This window comes from Juglans microcarpa x Juglans regia, chromosome 5D, assembly GCF_004785595.1.
Source record: "Juglans microcarpa x Juglans regia isolate MS1-56 chromosome 5D, Jm3101_v1.0, whole genome shotgun sequence".
Lineage (NCBI taxonomy): Eukaryota > Viridiplantae > Streptophyta > Magnoliopsida > Fagales > Juglandaceae > Juglans > Juglans microcarpa x Juglans regia.
In genome coordinates, this window is record NC_054602.1 from 14625851 (window position 1) to 14645513 (window position 19663).

At 36.4% G+C, this 19663-nt stretch overlaps 2 protein-coding genes across 2 annotated transcripts; one reads left to right on the plus strand and one right to left on the minus strand.

Annotated features, from left to right (window-relative positions):
- Positions 1 to 797: 797 nt before the first annotated feature.
- On the plus strand, positions 798 to 3623 carry LOC121265711 (disease resistance protein RPM1-like). The gene has a single exon (XM_041169398.1). The coding sequence runs from the start codon at positions 798 to 800 to the stop codon at positions 3621 to 3623; it is 2826 nt and encodes a 941-aa protein (XP_041025332.1).
- Positions 3624 to 6200: 2577 nt separating this feature from the next.
- On the minus strand, positions 6201 to 12390 carry LOC121264141 (vacuolar-sorting receptor 6-like). Its single transcript, XM_041167215.1, has 13 exons — positions 11737 to 12390; positions 10244 to 10936; positions 10061 to 10149; positions 9678 to 9747; positions 8974 to 9057; positions 8787 to 8866; positions 8570 to 8651; positions 8182 to 8264; positions 7956 to 8019; positions 7696 to 7824; positions 6685 to 6788; positions 6476 to 6593; positions 6201 to 6383 (listed from the first exon to the last, which is right to left on the minus strand). The coding sequence occupies exons 1-12, from the start codon at positions 12065 to 12067 to the stop codon at positions 6477 to 6479; spliced, it is 1926 nt and encodes a 641-aa protein (XP_041023149.1). The 5' UTR covers positions 12068 to 12390; the 3' UTR covers positions 6201 to 6383; position 6476.
- Between the last annotated feature and the right edge of the window lie 7273 nt (positions 12391 to 19663).

Genomic DNA, 19663 nt, shown 5'->3' on the forward strand with positions numbered 1-19663 from the left:
ATGATATCAATATACTTGAGAGATCTTTTATTTTCACTGAACATGCCATCAATTACTCAATTAAAAGTAATGACTACACTATAGGACACTACCTTGTCAATGATATTTATCCAAAGTGGTCAACATTTGTGAAAACGATCTCATCTCCACAAGAGACTTTATATGTCTACGACCATGCACTTTCTTTCCTGAGATAGCTATTTAAAGGCACTAACATCAACAACCACTCTTGCAAATCTCAAAACAGTTCCAAACATTGGCCGCGTGTGTACTGGTTCAACTGAATTTATTGCCTCTGCTGATTAGTCAAGAGTAACATGGCCTCGTTTATTTTCAAAAAATATTTCATCTCATCTCATCTTATTTTATCTCATCTTACTTCATCATTATAATTTTTTCAAATCTTTACATAAAATAAAATAAAATAAATAATTCAACTTTTTTAAATCTCAAAACAAAAATAATATTAAAAAATATATTCTAACAATATTTTATTTAATTTTTTAACTTTAATCTCATCTCTGAAAACAAACGAGACTTCTTCATCTGCAGTATCAATTCCTGCAAAAGAAGTAACTACCTGTTTGAACAACTATAGAGGCTTTTCTAACAAGTTTCAAAGTATAGGGGCGAAAAATAGCCGAGTCAATAAAAAGTAAATTAGGAGCATGACCAAGGGAGCTACTCCATTCTGCTTTCTAGTTTACAACATGTCTAGAGCCTAATTCGTTGCCTATGAGAACAATATCGTCCATGTTTTTCCAGTTTCTCATTCAAGGTGAAGAAGACAGGAAATAATGACAGAGATAGCAGTGACCCTTGTCATCGACAAATTATTCCAGTTGCTTGCTCAGGAGGCAGAACTGCTAAAGGACGTGCAAAGGGAAGTTGTCTGTATTAGAGATGAACTGGAGAGCATTAAGTGTTTCCTCAATGATGTAGAGGCAAGCGAAGGTAAAGGAGACCTCCATGATGGTCTAAAAACATGGGTGAAACAAGTTAGGGAGGCAGCGTTTCATATAGAAGATGTTATAGATCAGTACATTCTTCATGTTGCACAATATCGTCATCAGCATAGTTTCGTTGCTTTCCTCAACAAAATTGGTCGCATTCTGACAAAACTAAAACCATGTCATGAGATAGCCACCAAGATTCGACATATCAAAATATCAATCCGTGAGATCAGGGAACGAAGTGAAAGATATGGCTTTACTTCCACACAGCAAGGATCAGGTTCTGGCGCAACAAATGCTGTGACATGGCATGACTCTAGAGTGGGTTCCCTTTTCACTGAGGAAGGTGAAGTTGTGGGTATTGAATCCACAAGGAATGAACTGGTAAGCTGGTTGATAAGAGGGGAAGCTAGGCGCTCGGTGATCTCCATGGTAGGAATGGGGGGGATTGGTAAGACAACTCTTGCCAAGAAATTATATGAGACTGAGTCAGTCGAGGGACACTTTGACTGCCGTGTTTGGATCACTGTGTCTCAGTCATACAACTTGCAGAAGATACTCAAGGCCATGACAAAGCAAATCTATCAGGAAAAAGAAACGACAGTTCTGATGGAATTAAACATAATGGATGAGATCACACTAATTAGTCAGCTGAGGCATTATTTACTGCAAAAGAGTTATGTTGTGGTTTTTGATGATGTCTGGAAGACCGAGTTTTGGGAAGTTGTGAAACATGCCTTACCATGCAATAACAGAGGCAGCAGGATAATCATCACAACACGTAGCCATCATGTTGGTGTTTATTGTAAAGAATCTCCATCTGATCTAATTCACAATCTACAACCTCTGTCTCAGAAAAAGGCTTGGGAATTGTTTTGCAGAAAGGCATTCCAGGCTGAGTTTCAGGGAAAGTGTCCAAGAGAGTTGGTGAGATTGTCGCTTGAAATTGTCCGGAAATGTGAAGGCTTGCCTCTTGCAATTGTGGCCATAGGTGGTCTTCTGTCTACAAAGGAGAAGGTTCCATTAGAATGGAGAAAGTTGCATGATAGCCTCAGTTCTGAGCTAGAAAGTAATCCCCACCTTACAAGTGTGGCAAAGATTCTGTGTCTCAGTTATCATGATCTGCCTTACTACCTCAAGTCTTGCTTCTTATACTTCAGCATCTTTCCAGAGGACTATTCAATTACTGATTCAAGATTATTTCGCCTGTGGATAGCTGAGGGCTTTATAGAAGGAAAAAAAGGAAAACAGTTGGAGCAGGTGGCAGAGGAATGCTTGATGGAGCTTATCCACAGAAACTTGGTTCAAGTGTCATTCGGAGATCTGGATTATGAGGTACGTAGAAAGTATAGAATCCATGACCTGTTACATGAAATCATCCTATCAAAGGCTGGAGAGCTGAATTTCTGTCAAGTTTTGGAGGCAGATGACTTGAGCTTCAATGGAAAAGGTCGACGCCTATCAATCCATGATCCTAGACAAAATGTTGTGGATACCATTGAGCCCTTTCAGGTACGTTCTCTTTTTCTCTTCAACCTGAATGAAATGCCCAGGTCTTTCATGGTTAAATTGTTCAAGAAGTTCAAGCTTTTAAAAGTGTTGGATTTTGAAGATGCTCCTATCGATTATATTCCTAAAGAAGTGGGTAATTTATTCCACTTAAAGCACTTAAGTTTGAGGAATACGAAGGTGAAGATACTTCCAAAGTCTGTTGGTAGGCTACAGAACCTACAGACATTAAATGTCATGGAAACCCCTGTACGTGAGCTACCGATTGAGATATTTAAGCTTTATAAGCTGAGACATCTTTTGGCCCATTATTATGACTTGGGAATTAAAAGTAGTTTGTACTCGCTGCAAGGAGTGAAAATACATAACAGGGTAGGATGTTTGAAGGACTTGCAGACACTATCACTTGTGAAGGCAAATCATCATGGGGCAGGTATAATCAAAGAACTGGGAAAGCTGAGGCAGTTGAGGATGTTGGGTGTCTCAAATATAACTGCAGAAGATGGGAGGGTTCTGTGTGCCTCCATGAAAAATATGAACCACCTTAAAATTTTGGTTGTAAGCTCAATCAGTGAAGATGAGATGCTAGATTTACAATGCATTTCATGTCCACCACAACTTTTAGAGCATGTTATTTTAAGGGGGAGATTGGAGCAATTTCCCAACTGGATTCCAGAGCTTCACAATCTAGTCACTTTAGGTTTATATTTCTCAGGGTTAGAGGAAGATCCACTAAAATGCATCCAGGCTTTGCCCAGTTTAGTTAATCTTTTCCTCAATCAGGGGTATGCTGGGGAACACCTGCATTTTGAGGAAGTTGGCTTTCGTAAACTCAAAAAGCTCACTCTCAGAAAGTTGGACAGATTAAAGATGGTGGAAATAGACAGAGGAGCATTGCCGCTTCTTGAGCAACTAGAGATTGGGCCATGCCCCCAGCTAAAGGAGGTACCCCCGGGGATCCAGCACCTGGAAAACCTCAAAACACTGGACTTTTCCGAAATACACAGAGAATTTGTGCTCAAAATGCAGCCGGATAGAGGCGAAGATTATTGGAAAGTCAAGAAGGTAACTACTGTCCGATTCAGGTATAGGATTCAAGGAGAAAGATATCAAATATACAGGCTTGGTGACTTGGACTTGTTGGAGCGTCTACAGGGATGAGTGTTGGAGGGTCCAACTGCCAAGGAGTTTCACTGAAAAAGACAAGGATGGCCACAAAATTTCAGAAGTTTTTATCATGTGTACTTATGAGACATTTCACATTATTTGGCTTACTACCCAAACTTCTATGCGTAAGACCTACTTTGGCTTGTGAATTTCCCACCTGAGCTACAGCTGAATATGTTAACACAGCCTTCTGCACTTTTAGCCTATTTTACAATAAAAGATCCAGATGTGGTTATTAAACTTTGGCCAGCACAGTGGATCTTTGATAATCAAAAGCCTTAAATCTTTCAATAGTTTCCTTCTTAGTTGTAAAGAGGATTGAGGACTTGGAAATAGATGTTATGATGACAGTTTAATGTTCAGTATCCGAAAATGTGATTTATATTTGTCAATGTGGTATTGTTGAAGTTCCATAAAAAGTTAATATATATGATATTTCACCATTAATTGGAAGGGTTTGAGCCATCTCCAAAATTAAATTATACTTAACTACATCTGAAGTACCTTACACATATATACAAGAGCTATGCATTTTAAACTCCACTAAAATGCATAGAAGAAAGGCTTAAGGCCTCGTTTGGATAGTTAAAGTAATTCATCTCATCTCATTACACACAAAATATAATAAACAATTCAACTTTTTCAAATCTCAAAACAATAATAATATTAAAAATTAATATTCTCACAATATTTTATTCAACATTCAACTTTCATCTCAACTCACTATCCAAACTACACCTAAATATTTGGCTGATAGACTTGGACGATGTCCAATCAGTTTGACTGATATAATAAACTGTTTGAAGAGCGAGCTTGGAATGCATTCCAACCAATTAAGTTGTCTCAAGTCTTTTGCCAATTGTTCTCATTGACATTTAGGTGCGGTTGGGATAGTGAATCTCATCTCATCTCATCTTATTTTATCATTACAATTTTCTTAAATTTCCACACAAAATACAATAAACAATTTAACTTTTTCAGCAAAACTTTCAGTTCTGCAGCAACAGACTGAGCTTGTAAAAAGGACATACCTCTTTGAATAAGATGTTACTGTTTTGAACGACCAATATTTGTTATGTGCTCAGATCGGGAAGGGGGGGGGGGGGGGGGGGGTGTTGTGATGAAGGTTCAGTTCTGGGCGACAGAGGGAAGTAAGAAGTGTGATGTATCAGTGTTGAAGTGTTAGTGATAGGGATAGAGTAGAACTAGAAGAAGTCTAAGCGACGTCGTTTGCTACCTGGGATCAGACGATGCTGTTTTGCTAAACAAACGAAGTGTTGCGTTTTGGAAGCAGGGTATGGAATCTACTCCTTTCTCATTTATCTGTCTTCCGTCTCTCTTCAATTGATCATCTTTTTAATTTTCCCTCTAATTCCAATCCGTCCTTCTACTACATGAAAGCTCTTCATATGAAATCAATCAGCTTGTTTCTTGAATCCCTTGCAAGATTTTCCACCTCCAGAATTACTTTTTGTACGATTTTGAGCCAAAACCCAGAGAGAAATACTCAAATCTTCAACTTTAGTAAATTCACAGACCTATATTCTCTATTCCACTAAATCTAACAAGAAAGACAGACATTCCCAATTCACTTTTACAAACAACAATTATAACTGCCAATGGAACAATCAGCAAAACCCGAAAATAAGATAAATAATCCGAACTCTATTATCAAATCAACGAACTGAATCGGAATAAGGGAATTCGATGGCACCTGGCAACCGGATCGTGTGGTTTGGATTCTGTACCAACAGAATATCGTGGTGTGTCATTTGAACGCCATGTCTTCCGAGTTGTTATTTTCTTCTTCTTTTTACTTCTGTTTTTTTTTTTTTTTTTTGTGCTGAAGATTTGTTGGGTTGCGTCGGGTTGAAATTGCATCGATTAAATTCATCGTTTGAGAGAGGGGTGATAAGAGATAAAAAGATTAGTTAAATAGAATATTGTTAAAATATTATATTTTAATATTATTATTATTTTAATATTTGAAAAAATTGAATTGTTTATTATATTTTGTATGAAAATTTGATAAAATTGTAATAATGATATGAAATGAAATAAGATGGATTGAGAATTTTTTTGTATTCAAATGAGATTTGAGTAATGCTATATACTACACTCTCATTCTATTTTGCTCATAACAAGTAGAATATGGTATATTAATCACTATTAAATGATAAAAAAATATTTAATAAATGATCATTTATTGTGCAGAATTTGCAATCTTTGCTACTCTTCAAGTTCTAAAACACATACACCATTTGTACTCAAGCCATGCGTGCGGTTTCATATGGCAACTTTCGAGATAACCACCATTACTAATTATAAGAAACCTGCCGGCAGTATGTCTGAGTAGAGTATGAAATCTGTTTGTAAGTAAAACATTTATCCAGTAATGTTAAGCCTACGACCCGTGGACTCGAGGCAAGGCAGATCTTATATTACCAATCCTTATTTTCATTTCATTTTCCTTATTTATTCGTGTTTATCATTACATTCATCTCACTTTCTGCTCAATACTACATGATCGTGCCAACAACTGTGTCTGTGCTCGCAGAAAAAGAAGTGTTCTGCATAAAAAGTTGTCTATATAGCTAGGTATATAGCTCATAGTCATCCTAAAATGATACTGATATTATAAAGGAAGAACTGGATCTGCCCTTTGTTTTCCACATGTGAGACGTGGAATGTATCTGAATATTCACATCTAGCATTCATATGGTCCTCTTGAATGGATTCCCTTTGATCTCATTCCTGAAAGATAGCAGCAATATGTGGAGAAAATTGTGAAAACATGCGAGCACATAGGAAGCAGAAGTTGCCAACAAAGGTAAAGAAATAATTACCTTACACCGAGCCTCGTCGTAAAGGTTCGGCTTGATCAGTTTGGACTTGATTATCATGCTGGTTGTCTAGTGGCATGTATTGTGACATGATAGCCATGATCTCTGTGTCCATGTAAGACTACAAATGGGAAGACATTTTTTCTTTTAGCTAGTTAGTATATACCAAAATTGGACACACAGCATTTTAGTGGAGTGTTTTTATATATTACCCGTAGCCTATATTTATAGAATATATAACCAGCTATACAAGCTGCCGCCAAAGCTGCAAGGACCAAGAAGGATGGAAACCATCCAAATCGTGATCTATTTCTTTCTGCATAAAAAAGCAAGAATCAGAACACAAATCTCCAATTAAGCAATAACCAGTGGATTATAAAATCAATGGTAGATACTGATAGGAATTGACATCATTCAAGAAAAATCCAAGGTAAAGGATAACAGTAATGACATTTAGAACTTTGTATGGTCATTAAGCTGGGGTTATCAGATAAAACTAGTTTCAGTATCCAAAAAGTGGAGAGTACTAATAATCTAGTAAGGGTTATACATGATGTTCTTTCACAAATCTATGAGTGGGGGAAGTTAGTAAAGAAATCTAACTGATATTACTTCCATTTGTTTCTGACAAAAAACCACCAAACAGACTGGAAAACAGACTAGACTAGCAGGAAAATAGTGAACTGACTGCCTTGCTTCCAAACATGCTAAAAACAATATTGAGTGTTTTTTTTATCTATTATGATCTCTAGATGCTCCCTAATCTTACATTTTCAATTTGAATTCAGGAAAGATATGGTTGGCTTATTATTCACATACTCCAAACTCCCATGCTTAGAGTCCTGTGCATGAGTTTTAGACAGAATCACTCTTTCACAAAACTTTTGGAGAGGGAGCTCCAAAATCTTTCAAAGGACCACGGTTTTTGCCTGTAAGATGTTCACTCATGCCATCTCTGTTGTCTTTTAGCTAGTCCTACTTTATTGCAAAAGAAGAAAAATTGATAGGAGGTTTTAGACCCCATCAAGTACTTTGGTCCAAAGAAACCCCCCAGAACCATCAAGTAAGGCCCCAACATCCTAGCCTAGGAGACATAAGGCACAACAGCCAGGAAAGAAGGAAATTAATAGTGGATTACTTCATATTTTAATGCAGATGGCTAATTTTTTATTGTGTTGCAAACCACAGTAATTTTGTTCAATGATTTGAATGTGCTTTCATACCAATACAAGCATCTTGCTCCTTTATATACAGAAGGTCCCCCTTACACTTGCATTCATAACTACCCCAAGTGTTTCTGCAGCTGCAACCATTACACCGACAACGACTGTGTTCCTTGCATTCATCAACATCTGGTGCTCAACCAGTGAATAAAAGGAGATGAATGTTAGCATATTAGATTTGAAAAGCATTCTAAAGTTGAACAAGTAGAGCATATACATAAATTGTGTATTAAGTAATAAAAACTGGTATACTGGATCACCTTCGCATTTCTGACCATCCCCATGAAAGCCAAGTGGGCAGCGACAGCCATGTAGATCAGACTCCTATTTTGCATATGAAAATAATATTGGTAAGATGTATGAAAAAATGAGGAGTCTTCTACAAGTGCTAAGAAAAAATGAAAAAACTTCTACGATGAGTAGAGATAACTGAAGAAGCAAGAAACAATTGGTAAAAGCAGACGATTAGGATAACAATCACTGAACTGAGCAAGCCGAGAAGGTCAATCCATCTCTAACTTCTGACCAGCAACCTCCATTATATATTGAGCATCTTGCAGATCCAAAAGCTGTCAGGGAAGAAGTAAAAAGTAAGCAGCTCACACCGGATAAAGTCCATCCTACTTAGATAAATTTATAGCTCATAGCAACAGAATTAAGAAAATAGCACTCTATTGCTTGCATATTTACGTCTTAACTTCCACTCTAATCTTATCAACAAAATTCCTAAGATCATCCAAACAAATACATTTTCTGATACTCTCAAACAATAGCAAGCTGTGAGAGGGGATTAGACATCACGCTCATTCACCAAAAACTTGATGGACGAGGTGTCTTGCTTGGAAATTTATCAGAAGTTGGAGGAAAAACGCACGTGTACAAGATGTGTAACCATCTCCTTGATATTGAACGCCATTTACCACCGGGCACTCGCAGACTCTTCCTCTAAATGTGTCCTGTCCAAGTGCAAGACTTCTGTCATTAGAAAATTGCTAAATATAGAGAATGATCTCAATATATAAAACACGTAAGGAGAAATTTTAATGAGAAGAATTAACGAGAATGAGTGAATTCCGAAATTGTCTTTGTACCTTACAAGCAGTTACATTAGAGCGTGTGTCCCGCCAACAGCCACCATTGTGTTCATGAGCGCACTCATTAGTCTCAATATCTGGGAAATGAATATAAGGAGGAAAAAAACAGAAGATATCATTACATCTTTTAAGTTCAAAATAACAGTAGCATTGAAGAGTGAAATAAACAAATAAGCAAATCAACCTCCACTTAAACAAACTGGAGGATCAGTGGTCTCTTTGAATCCAGCACATATGGCTTTCAGCACAGCACTTCTCTCCAATTTTCCTTCAAGGAAAGTGGCATCAGATTTTTAGTATCATATGGTAAACAACTAGCCTATCAAAAACATGGAACTTGGGGAAAATATATCATATTAACTGAAAAATCAACAGGGAGTAGATAAAAATTGGAGAAAGCAAACTGGATAGGCTTTGCCCAAGACAAGGGGCAAGCACAGGACCATTTGAATGGGGAAAACAACCATGAAATGTAAAGCAAAGCACAATAAAATTAGTTGGAACAATGAGAACGCTTTTATCTGTAGTTGATGAAAGCCAACAGAAACAAATCGTGGTGCCAACCACCAAAACTTGGAAAAGGTGAGCTTGTATTGACCATATATTTCGCTAGTGTGCTCACTTTACTTTCCCTATTAATCACATGAATAAGATATTAGTTTCATTTTTGAGTCAATGGCGAGTGGTAACCATTTGATGTTGCCATGTTTGGCCTCGTGTTCCATAGAGGAAAGCCAACATAGACACCCAAAGAGGTGTTTTTGACTGAGGCCATCATAGTCTACCCATGAATTGCATGTCTACAGGCTCGGAGATAAAACAGAATTCATGTATAATTGCAGGGAAGAGAAGAGTTACAGCTTACAGAGCAATATATATGCAACAAACCTCGATACTGAACATTGTTAATGACCACTGTTGGCAAGATGGTTACATCACCACGAGATCCTCGCCCGACCTAATCAACAAAAATTAATGACGGCAATTAGAAAAATGAGAGCACCTACTGTTAAACTTGATTATATCATCCAATGAAAGGTTTGACATCCTTGCTCTATTATTATTATTTTTTAAATAATGAGATATATTTGATCATTTTAATAACTTATTTCAAAGTTAAGAAGTAATAATAGTTTCAGAAAGTCAAATCACTTGAATAAAAAAACTCGTTTGATCACCTGACTTATCACTGTAAAATTCTATGCATCCATGATGACAAAATTCAGGAAAAAAAAAAAAAACGCATTTATCAAAGAGATAAGGAGCATGACCTGGAGTTCTTGCTCAGTTCTTAGGACTTCATTTTCCATATCAGCTTCAGGGTCACCGATGCACTTTCTAATCTTCTCGATGGGAAGACCTGAGTCAAACAGATTCAAGCCATCAGTAACACAACATTAAAAGAATAGAATGTGCAAAAGAGTAGCACCATCCTTATATGGATCGGAACTTACCAAGTGCTTCAATGACATACTCAGCACAATCCTTGCTATATCTCTTCTCCTTCATGGAACACCTAATATGGAAATCTGTAGCATAATCCCACCAAACCCATGGCCGGTTGCTCTCGTTGGCGACTCTATGCACACAGAGCTGCCTCAAGTTCTCAAGGACCACATCTTTCCCTTGATATCCCTCTCCAAAATCTTTCTCTGGGTCTGGAGCACAGTATCTTCCATTGTTTATGCACTGAGATTTGCATCGACTGCTATGGATGAATGCGAGCGGGCAGTACCAAGTTATGTAGTGTGGTGTGAAAAGGGTGTAACCCCCCTTCTCAAGAATCTGAGCGTGGCCCCTGAAATTCCTCACAAAATCCATCTGCTCGTCGCAGCGAGCCCCACATTCGTCGTTGGTGTTCGTCCAAAACTCATACTCAACCCTCTCATCTGGATGGGGCACAGCCTCTCTCCAGTCTATTCTTATTATAACGTCCTCTTTTTTTTTCAGACCTTCCTTCAAGCTTTCGCCAAAAGACTTCTCTATCAAAGCTGATGGAATTCCAATCTTCTCTATGTACCCATCTGAATCAATGCTTTCCGCGGGAGAATCCATGGTAATTAGAGGCTCGTCAACGTTATCAGCCACTAAAACAGCTGCAGCTCCTGCCTGTTGTCCATTCCATACTTTCAAGGCAAAGTAGCATCCTACATTTGCAACAAAAGAAATATATATAATTTATCCACAGACGTCATTCAAAAACAAAGAAACCGCAGTGCATTTGTAATACCATATCACAACAACTATAGCTAAAAGGGTAACAACCAAACAGCTATAAAGGAATGGCATATAGGAGTTTAGCACCAAGAGATGGCATATATGAATTATAAAGGATGTATCAACTATAGCTAAAAGGCTTTTGCTGTCAAAATTTCCACATCTTGTGTAGGTTAGGCATGATTTACAGAAAGAAAACAAAGATGGTATGGGAAAACAGGGGGAAAAGCAGAGTAAAAAACAGGGTAACTATGTTCAAAGTTCATGTCCAGAAAATTGGATGATCTTTTATAGCAGGGGGTGGAGTGTCTTGAGATTTTGTACCGATAAAGAGTGTTTCAATGATGGCAAAGTGAGTCCTCTTTTTCTTTTTTCCTTTATTTAAAAAATCCAGAAAATTGAGAATAACTCATCATTGCATGCTATTCAAACACCTAACCACGACGAACAAGAACTCATAACTGAAAAAAACCTTATTGCATAATCTCCCAATCAAATTCCTAACAAACAAGTTATGTTAGACGACTGATGTTCTACCCATTAAGTTTTAAAAAAAAAGATATCAAAGTCAAACGAACATCCATCTCTGCAAAAGCTTTATGACATGAATCTCAATCATCGACCATTATCTTAATAAACATGATAAATTATAGAAATTTTTTACCTACCAATCAAAAAGTCAACGTGAGAAATTTAGAGAGGGGAGGGATTTCCTCTTCAGATTGCATACCTCCTCGGTCAAGAAGAAGAACATTGGGGCGAGAGAATTTGGACTTGAAAGGCTTATCACCCTCAAAGGCCTCGCACCCGTTGGAGCCTTTCTCGGGATAGACCAGAGAGCCCGCCAGATAGCCTCCATAATCTGGAACTCCAAAGTTCCCTATGGCGCCGTCGCGCTTTGAATGCATGTTCATGGGAGATAGAACAGTAATACTACTCTTCTCCACCACAAACCTTGCACCCACTTCATGATTCTCAAGAACTGATATTAATACCAAAACCAAAGCTGTCAGCAGCTTCACGAGAAAAGCCATGCAAGTTTTCTTCTCCATGGCCATCATCACCTCCTCGTCAAGCTCTACGGATTCTTTGTAGCTTTTGTGAGTTATCCGAGGGGAAGAGGTGGATATAAAGCAAGACAAAGGGAAAAGGTATGGTTGTGTGAAGAAACTTTGCAACGGTCGTACAGGTGGGGAGAGAGAGAGGAGAGAGAGTAATGTACTGTATGTTTCATTTAGACTTGGGGGAGGGGGGTTTAAAGTTTCTCAATCTGAATGTGACGTAAAGGGAGAGGACATGGAAAGAGAACGGTGGACGGAGTCAGCGGAGCTACAACTTCCATTCTGAAACTACTAAGAACAGGCATGGCTTAGCAAAGTACGCCCTTATCCTCTTTGTTTAGGTTGTTTTGTCACGTACAAGCTAAGGAGGAATAAAAAATATAATACAGTTGATGCTCGGACAAGTACAAAGAGATAGTACCAAGTAGAACGACCTCATCAAGATACAACTCTTAAAATTCTCAAAACATGACAGACATAGATAGATTGTTTTTTGCAGATACAACAAAACGATGTTTTCTAGAGTGGAATCAGACAATTGGGAGACAAGTAGGAAATAGTGGATATTTTCAAGAATTTTCTGCTTGGTAGTTTCCGTCTCTGCAATTCAATGTGGGGGGACATTTGAGTACTTATGCCAATTGGGTGAGGGCATATATGTCTAACCATAAGTCAATGTAGAAGAATAGTCGAACGACGACTAGTCTATTCGTTAGACGTGAAATATTGGAGTAATATTAGGGTCCGGACCACTAGAAAGGATGGAAAAATATGAGAAGTGAAAATTGACCTTGAAACTTGGAAGGCAGTTTGAGACATTGAGTGATGGAAGGGGCGGGCAATTAATTATCTACTTGTAACTATTTTTTAGTGTTTTTATTTTTATTTTTTTGATTTTAATGCATCGGTATTACCTATGGAAGTGGACCAAGTGGTGGCATGATTGGACTATATTCATGCAGTAGAGTATTTATTTATTTATTTAAAAAAAAAAAGACTTTTGATGCAGTTCAACTAATTTTATTTTACATATATGGCCAAATTTTGGTCGCTTTCCTCCATGACAAAATACACTTTCTACACTCTAATTAATAGCGTTTTAAATTTTTAAACCGTTTGAATATTTAGAATATCTCAATATATTTATAAATAATAATAAGATAGTTTATGAATAATAGTAAAATAATTTGAGTTAAGATGTTTGATAGATTTTGAAAAATGAGAGAAAAAAATTAAATAAAAAAAATTATTTTTATTTTGAAATTTGAAAAAGTTTTATTATTTTTTATATTTTGTTCGAAAGTTTGAAAAAATTATAATGGCTAGATAATGATTAAATGAAAAACTTGAAAATGTGAAATTAAAAAGTATTTATGCTTGAGTAATATTTGGGAAAGAAATATTTAAGAATATCTTAGAATACTCTTGTACACAAATGGGGCCTAAGAGCATTCACATTGGAATGACCAATGTGGATTCCCGGAGATACTAACGATCATTGATTGCATACACCAAAAGTGAAAAAAGTGATCGTCTGCATGGAAAGGTATGGACTCTAGTTATAGTCGTGAACCAACTATTATCTTAAAATCGATGACATCATATGATATTTGGATATGAGATGCATTTTTTGAATTACCCGGTTCTCATAATGATATCAATGTACTTGAGAGATCTTTTATTTTCACTGAACATGCCATCAATTACTCAATTAAAAGTAATGACTACATTATAGGACACTACCTTGTCGGTGATATATATCTAAAGTGGTCAACATTTATGAAAAAGATCTCATCTCCACAAGAGAACAAGAAGAAATATTTTGCAGCAGCAGAAGAATAGCAAATCAGTATGTAACGCGTGCATTTGGGATCCTTCAACAACGCTTTGCAATCATTCGTGGACTAGCTTGAATATTCAAAATTAGTGAACTAAAAAAATTATAAAATAATGCATAATTTTACATAATATGATTATTGAAGGCGTGAGATGATAATGGAGTTCTCGATTTCGAGTACGAACAATTTGATGATAATCCTCCTGAATTGTCGATACATATGAATTTATCGAGTTCATTCAATGTCATCATTAAATTAGAGACGCTTCAACTCATTCTCAATTCCAATTAGACCTAATTGAGCATCAATGGCAATTATATAGCCGACTTTAGAAAATATCCTCAACTAGTGTAGCATTTGTTGTCAATTTCGTGTTTTCATTCTTATGTACGATTTTAGTTCTCTAATAAAATTTATCATAACAAGATTTGGGACAATTATCCTGAGCATTTGTAAAAAAAAGTTGCTATACAAGCATTGTCCTCAATAACATGCATCTAACATAACAAACATTGTCCAACATCATAGACAATGTCATGAAGTGTTAAAAAAAAAAAAAAAAAAAAAAAAAGAAGTTAGGAAGATAGAAATTAGCCAACGATTGTCGTTGGTGAAAATTGTTCAATGATGAAAGAAGTTACACAAAATTGTCACTCTCAACTATCGCTGTTTATCTGCACTACGTTTTGCCATAATTTTTGTTTGACGTTGTTGGAAATATATTTGTTGTTATTCAAGTAACACAGTGACATCCATCAACATATTCCACTCTTTCCTTTTTAACCACTCCCTCTTTGCTTTCTCATTGACTTTAAATCAGGCAAATTGAAATCTATCCATTTCCAACCTTAGCCTTTTGTCCTCCAACCGTATTTTATGATCCTCCATTTCTCGATCATAATGTATTTTCTGCCCCTTAAGATGGAAATATTCTTTCTCTTAAGCACATGACTCCTCAAGAAAAGTATACTTTATTACGGAGATCTCAACAATATTCTCAGCTGGACTATTTAGGGCCTTTCATTTTGCTTTCTTTGTTTTCCTTCCCATTGGCCTCTCTAAGTCAACAACATCATTGTCAAGAACATGCTCCGCTTGGCATAATTTACTGAATCTAGAGAAACAGAGATACGAGTTGGATTTGGTGACATCATGGACCTTCACTTTGAACTATCCTTGGAGTAATGCTTAACCCATTTTTGTTGGTCCTTCAATAGATGCAACCAATGCTCGAATGGAAATTGGGTTTTCTCCCGTTATTAGTACATAAGTTTCGCTTTGTCAAACTTGCAAAACACAAACAAACAGAAAAATAATTAGTGTGTATTTATCCAAAGCCAAAGAAACACAGTATGTACAATAGCAAAAAGAAGTTAGTGGACGGATATACCTTGTCTTACTCGGTCAAGCCGCTTTGATTTAACCTTTCCACTTAGGCTGGCTTTGCACATAATTTATTAGTCACTTTTTGAATCGCCGATCACCGATGCACTAAAGACCCAATGATCCACTTTGTTGTAGTTTGCTTATACTAATTGAGGTATAACAACATTTTCTCTCAAAGTTGGGTATGTTTTTTATCAGTCCCTTGGATTGCATCTAAGCTAGCATTTAACCATGCCGACACAAATAGCTTATCTTCTTTTTGGGTGAAGTTGGCACCCCTCTGTGATTTTTCATGGTAAAAACCTCTAGTTGAGGTGGGTGTGGAGCGTCTTTCACCAATATTGGACTGTGTTGAGCTTGACTCAAGAAAGTGTGGTCAATGTTAGGGTCCTAATTTAGAAGGTTCGTGAATAACATACTCCCATACTCTTATGAATCCATCTCTATAAAATTGTAGACAATTAAGCAATTTAAACATGTTAGAAACTCAAAATCAATGGTGAAAGCAGGATTACCAAATCGGCTCAGGAAATCAATGGTGTCGTAGAGGAATGGGCAAAAACTTATGACCGCAACAATTGGTTGCCAATATTATGAGTCTTGACATAGATAGTGGTCATTCGGGTTACTCTGCCATGGAGTTTATGCCTATGTCCCTTGTCCCAAATGAAGTTTGACATCATCACGAGAATGACGAATCCGAAATAAAGAAAGGGGATGCATAGTGACTCCCTTATAAATATGGGAATCCACAATAGCATCCTCAAACCCAAACTCTATTTTGGAAAGCCAGATGAGAGTGCTCTAAACTGATGCATTACACCCTCGTTGTCGGATGCCTCTTTTCACCGTGAAAGGGAGTTGATTGTACCACAACATTAGAATGCACTGGGTATATTAGAGTGCTATTACAAACTTCTCCTCCACTTTGTAAGAGAGTGGTGAAGAAGTGGTCCTCCTCAAATGGAGTGTTCATTCCTTAAGAATCGTAATGTTTAACTTGTTAAAAACTGCAGCACAAGAAAATAGATAGAAGGCAACACATTTAAAAAAAATTCAGACCCCTACTGCATGTTGCTTCCCCAAAGTTCATTTAGATTAAACTGTTAAGTACTAACAGTTTTCTTCAAAAGATTATGACAACTTGGGCAGTATCTAAAATAAATTTAGACAATAAATATCTAGAATGTGAAAAAAAAATATCAACAAAAATAGAGACGGTCAACTGTAAAGAGAAGAATCAGCCCATCATATTGACATCTGGATGGCTGTGTAATGTACATAAGTTGATTTATAAGAGTCTTACCAATCAAGGCATCATATCTCTAGAGATCAAGTCATCACATTGACAATAAGTTTTCTGTATGAACTTCATTTTTATACATGTTCATGTGAAGAGAATAATCCACAAAGATAAGTTTTTCCCTCGTAACATGAAGTTTTCCCAAAATATATATGACTGAAATGGAAGTAGGTTTCTACTTCCTTCCATTTCAGTCATATATATATATATATATATATATATATATATTTATATATATAATCGAATAAAACATATTCGGTTTTAGTCACCAGTCATTTCCGCTGATGCAAAATATCATTAATTATTATCATACCGCCTAAAACCCAATTTTGCTTATTCATAATATCCAAATCGTCTGTCTTTTTGGCATCAGAGTCATTTGGCTACTGATAGTCCGTAATTATTTCTCTTCATTTCACTTATCTTGTTGGCTTTCAACCTAATACCTGAATTCTTACTTTGTCTGATCTATCTCCTTGTTGTCCATCTAGTACTTTGGTAAGACCCATTTGTCGAAGAGCGTTGAGGGCAGTTAGGTTGTCGGGTCAGGATAAGGATGTTAGTTTTAGGCATTGAAGTGTGAAAGATTGTGTTGACTGGTGACGAAATGAGTAAAAAGTTTAGATCTAATTCAACTATTAGTTCCAGATCGTCTGTTCCACCAAACATTGTTAATGAAGAAGATTATTCTTTTAAAGAAACTGCTTTAAGTGATTTCAACCAATGAAATATTTTAAAAATTAGTTCAAATTCTATTTACCGAACATCTTGGGTTCAATATACTTTTAACACTGCTTTTAATGTTAAAAATGTTGAACAAACCTATGCTATTTCAAAATCTCAAGAAAAATATTGCCTCTTTACTAAAAAATTGATTTAAGATTTTTTAGTAAAAGCTTACAAATATTTGCATATTGGTTCTGTTCAAGTTGCTTTCAAACCTTTAACAAGGAAATGCATCAACGCCTCTATTTTACTATGTTTACAGGATGTTAGATTCAACAAGTTTGAAACTACTATTCTTTGTATGACAATCCTCTTTATTCAGAGGACCTGTCCATTTTTACTGTTTTCCTGATTTAACTCTTGCTTTAGATGACAATAACATTGTCAAATCTTTAACTTTGAATATTTTAACTTCTGGTTATGATATGTTAGAAGGAAGCAAGCCACTTGCTCCTGTTTATCGAATTTATTATCATTTTTTAAAAACAAATTTAAACCCAAAAGCTATTTCAAAACCAACCGCAGGAAAAACTCTTTTAATTCAGAGTTCTACCCCAGATGCGAATATTCAAGTTTCAAATATGGTTTATTGGAAAGATATTTCTCTTACCAATGAATGGACTCTGGAACATGAAGTTCCTCCTGTTAAAACTATTCCTGATGATTGCAATTTAGATTACAGTTATGGAGAGATTCACACACGAACACACTGTACACATTGTTCATCAATCATTCAAACCACATGCACAATCAAGTCTCCACAGCACACAATTCACAAAATCTTATCTTTCATCTCCGATTAAACCCCATCCTTCCTCCAATCTCCATTCCATAAAATAAATATCACAAAAAACTAAATTATAGCAATAGGGTTTCTTAACTTCGGCAACGAAGATGAAGACAGAGTCACGAAAGGGTACAGAGACGGCTACGGTGACGAAGATGCAGAATGTAAACGACTGAGCGGCGACTGCGAGAGAGAGAGAGAGAGAGAGAGATTCTGGGTACTGGTAGGGTGATCTTGCAAGGGGTGGGATCTAAATAAAAAATGAAACGATACCATTTTTCCATTGACGAAACGACGTCGTTTCATGCCTGGGTTATATATATATATATATGGGTGGGGCAGGGGTTGCCCCTATCCCGCCCCAGCCCCCGCCTTGGTGGTCAGATGCTGGAGGGGCCACCCGCCCCCCACATCTGACGAACGGGAGGCTTCACCTCGTTTAACGAGGGCATAGCAGAAGACGGCGGGGCAGGGCCCTACTGCCCACACCTAGTTCGTCATGAATTTTAATTTTCTATTGTTGCTATGATTGACTCTGGATCAAATATGAACTGTATCCAGAAATGATTAATACCTAGTAAATATTGAAAAATCTACTGAACGACTGTTCTCGGCAAATGTATCTCAGATTACGATCAATTATGAGCTCAATACTACTCATGTTTGCTAGGATAATGTTTGTTTTAAAATTTCTTCTGTATTTGTTAGAAATATGTCTGACAAAGTGATTTTAGGAATACCATTTATTTCATCTTTATATCCATTTCTTACTGATAAGGATGGTATTACTACTGATCCTTTCGGATAGAAAGTCAAGTTTAAATTTGGTCCAAGATTTGAAATTGATACTGATAAAAGTCTGAAATCTTTGCTTTCTGCAAAAACTAAGCATTTGAATTTCCTTCAACACGAAATCAAATACAAAAATATTTCAGAACAATTATCTAGTACTTTACTTCAATCTAAAATTGATGATTTTAACAAACGTTTAATTTTGGATGTTTGTTCTGATTTACCCAATACTTTTTGATATAGGAAGAAACATGTTATTCTTCATTATATCAAAGATTTCAATGAAAAGAATATTCCAACCGAGGCTCGACCTATTCAAATGAATAGTGAGACTTTGAAATTTTGCAAAAAAGAAATCACTGATCTACTTAATAAAAAAATAATTAGGCATAGTAAGTCTCATTGCTTTTGTACAACTTTTTATATTCAGAAAAATGCTGAGATTGAGAGATGAACCCCCCCGCCTAGTCATTAATTATAAACATTTGAACAAGATCTTAGAGTGGATCATGTATTCTATCCCCAACAAAAATGACTTAATTCATAGGTTGAGTGATATTGTTATCTTCTCCAAATTTGACCTAAAGTCAAGATTCTAGCAAATCTAGATAGATAAGTCAGATATGTATAAGACTGCTTTTACTACTCCCTTTGGTCACTACGAGTGGAATGTGATGTATTTTGGTCTCAAAAATACCCATAGTGAATTCTAAAACATCATGAATGATATTTTGAATTCATTCACCCATTTCACCATTGTTTAT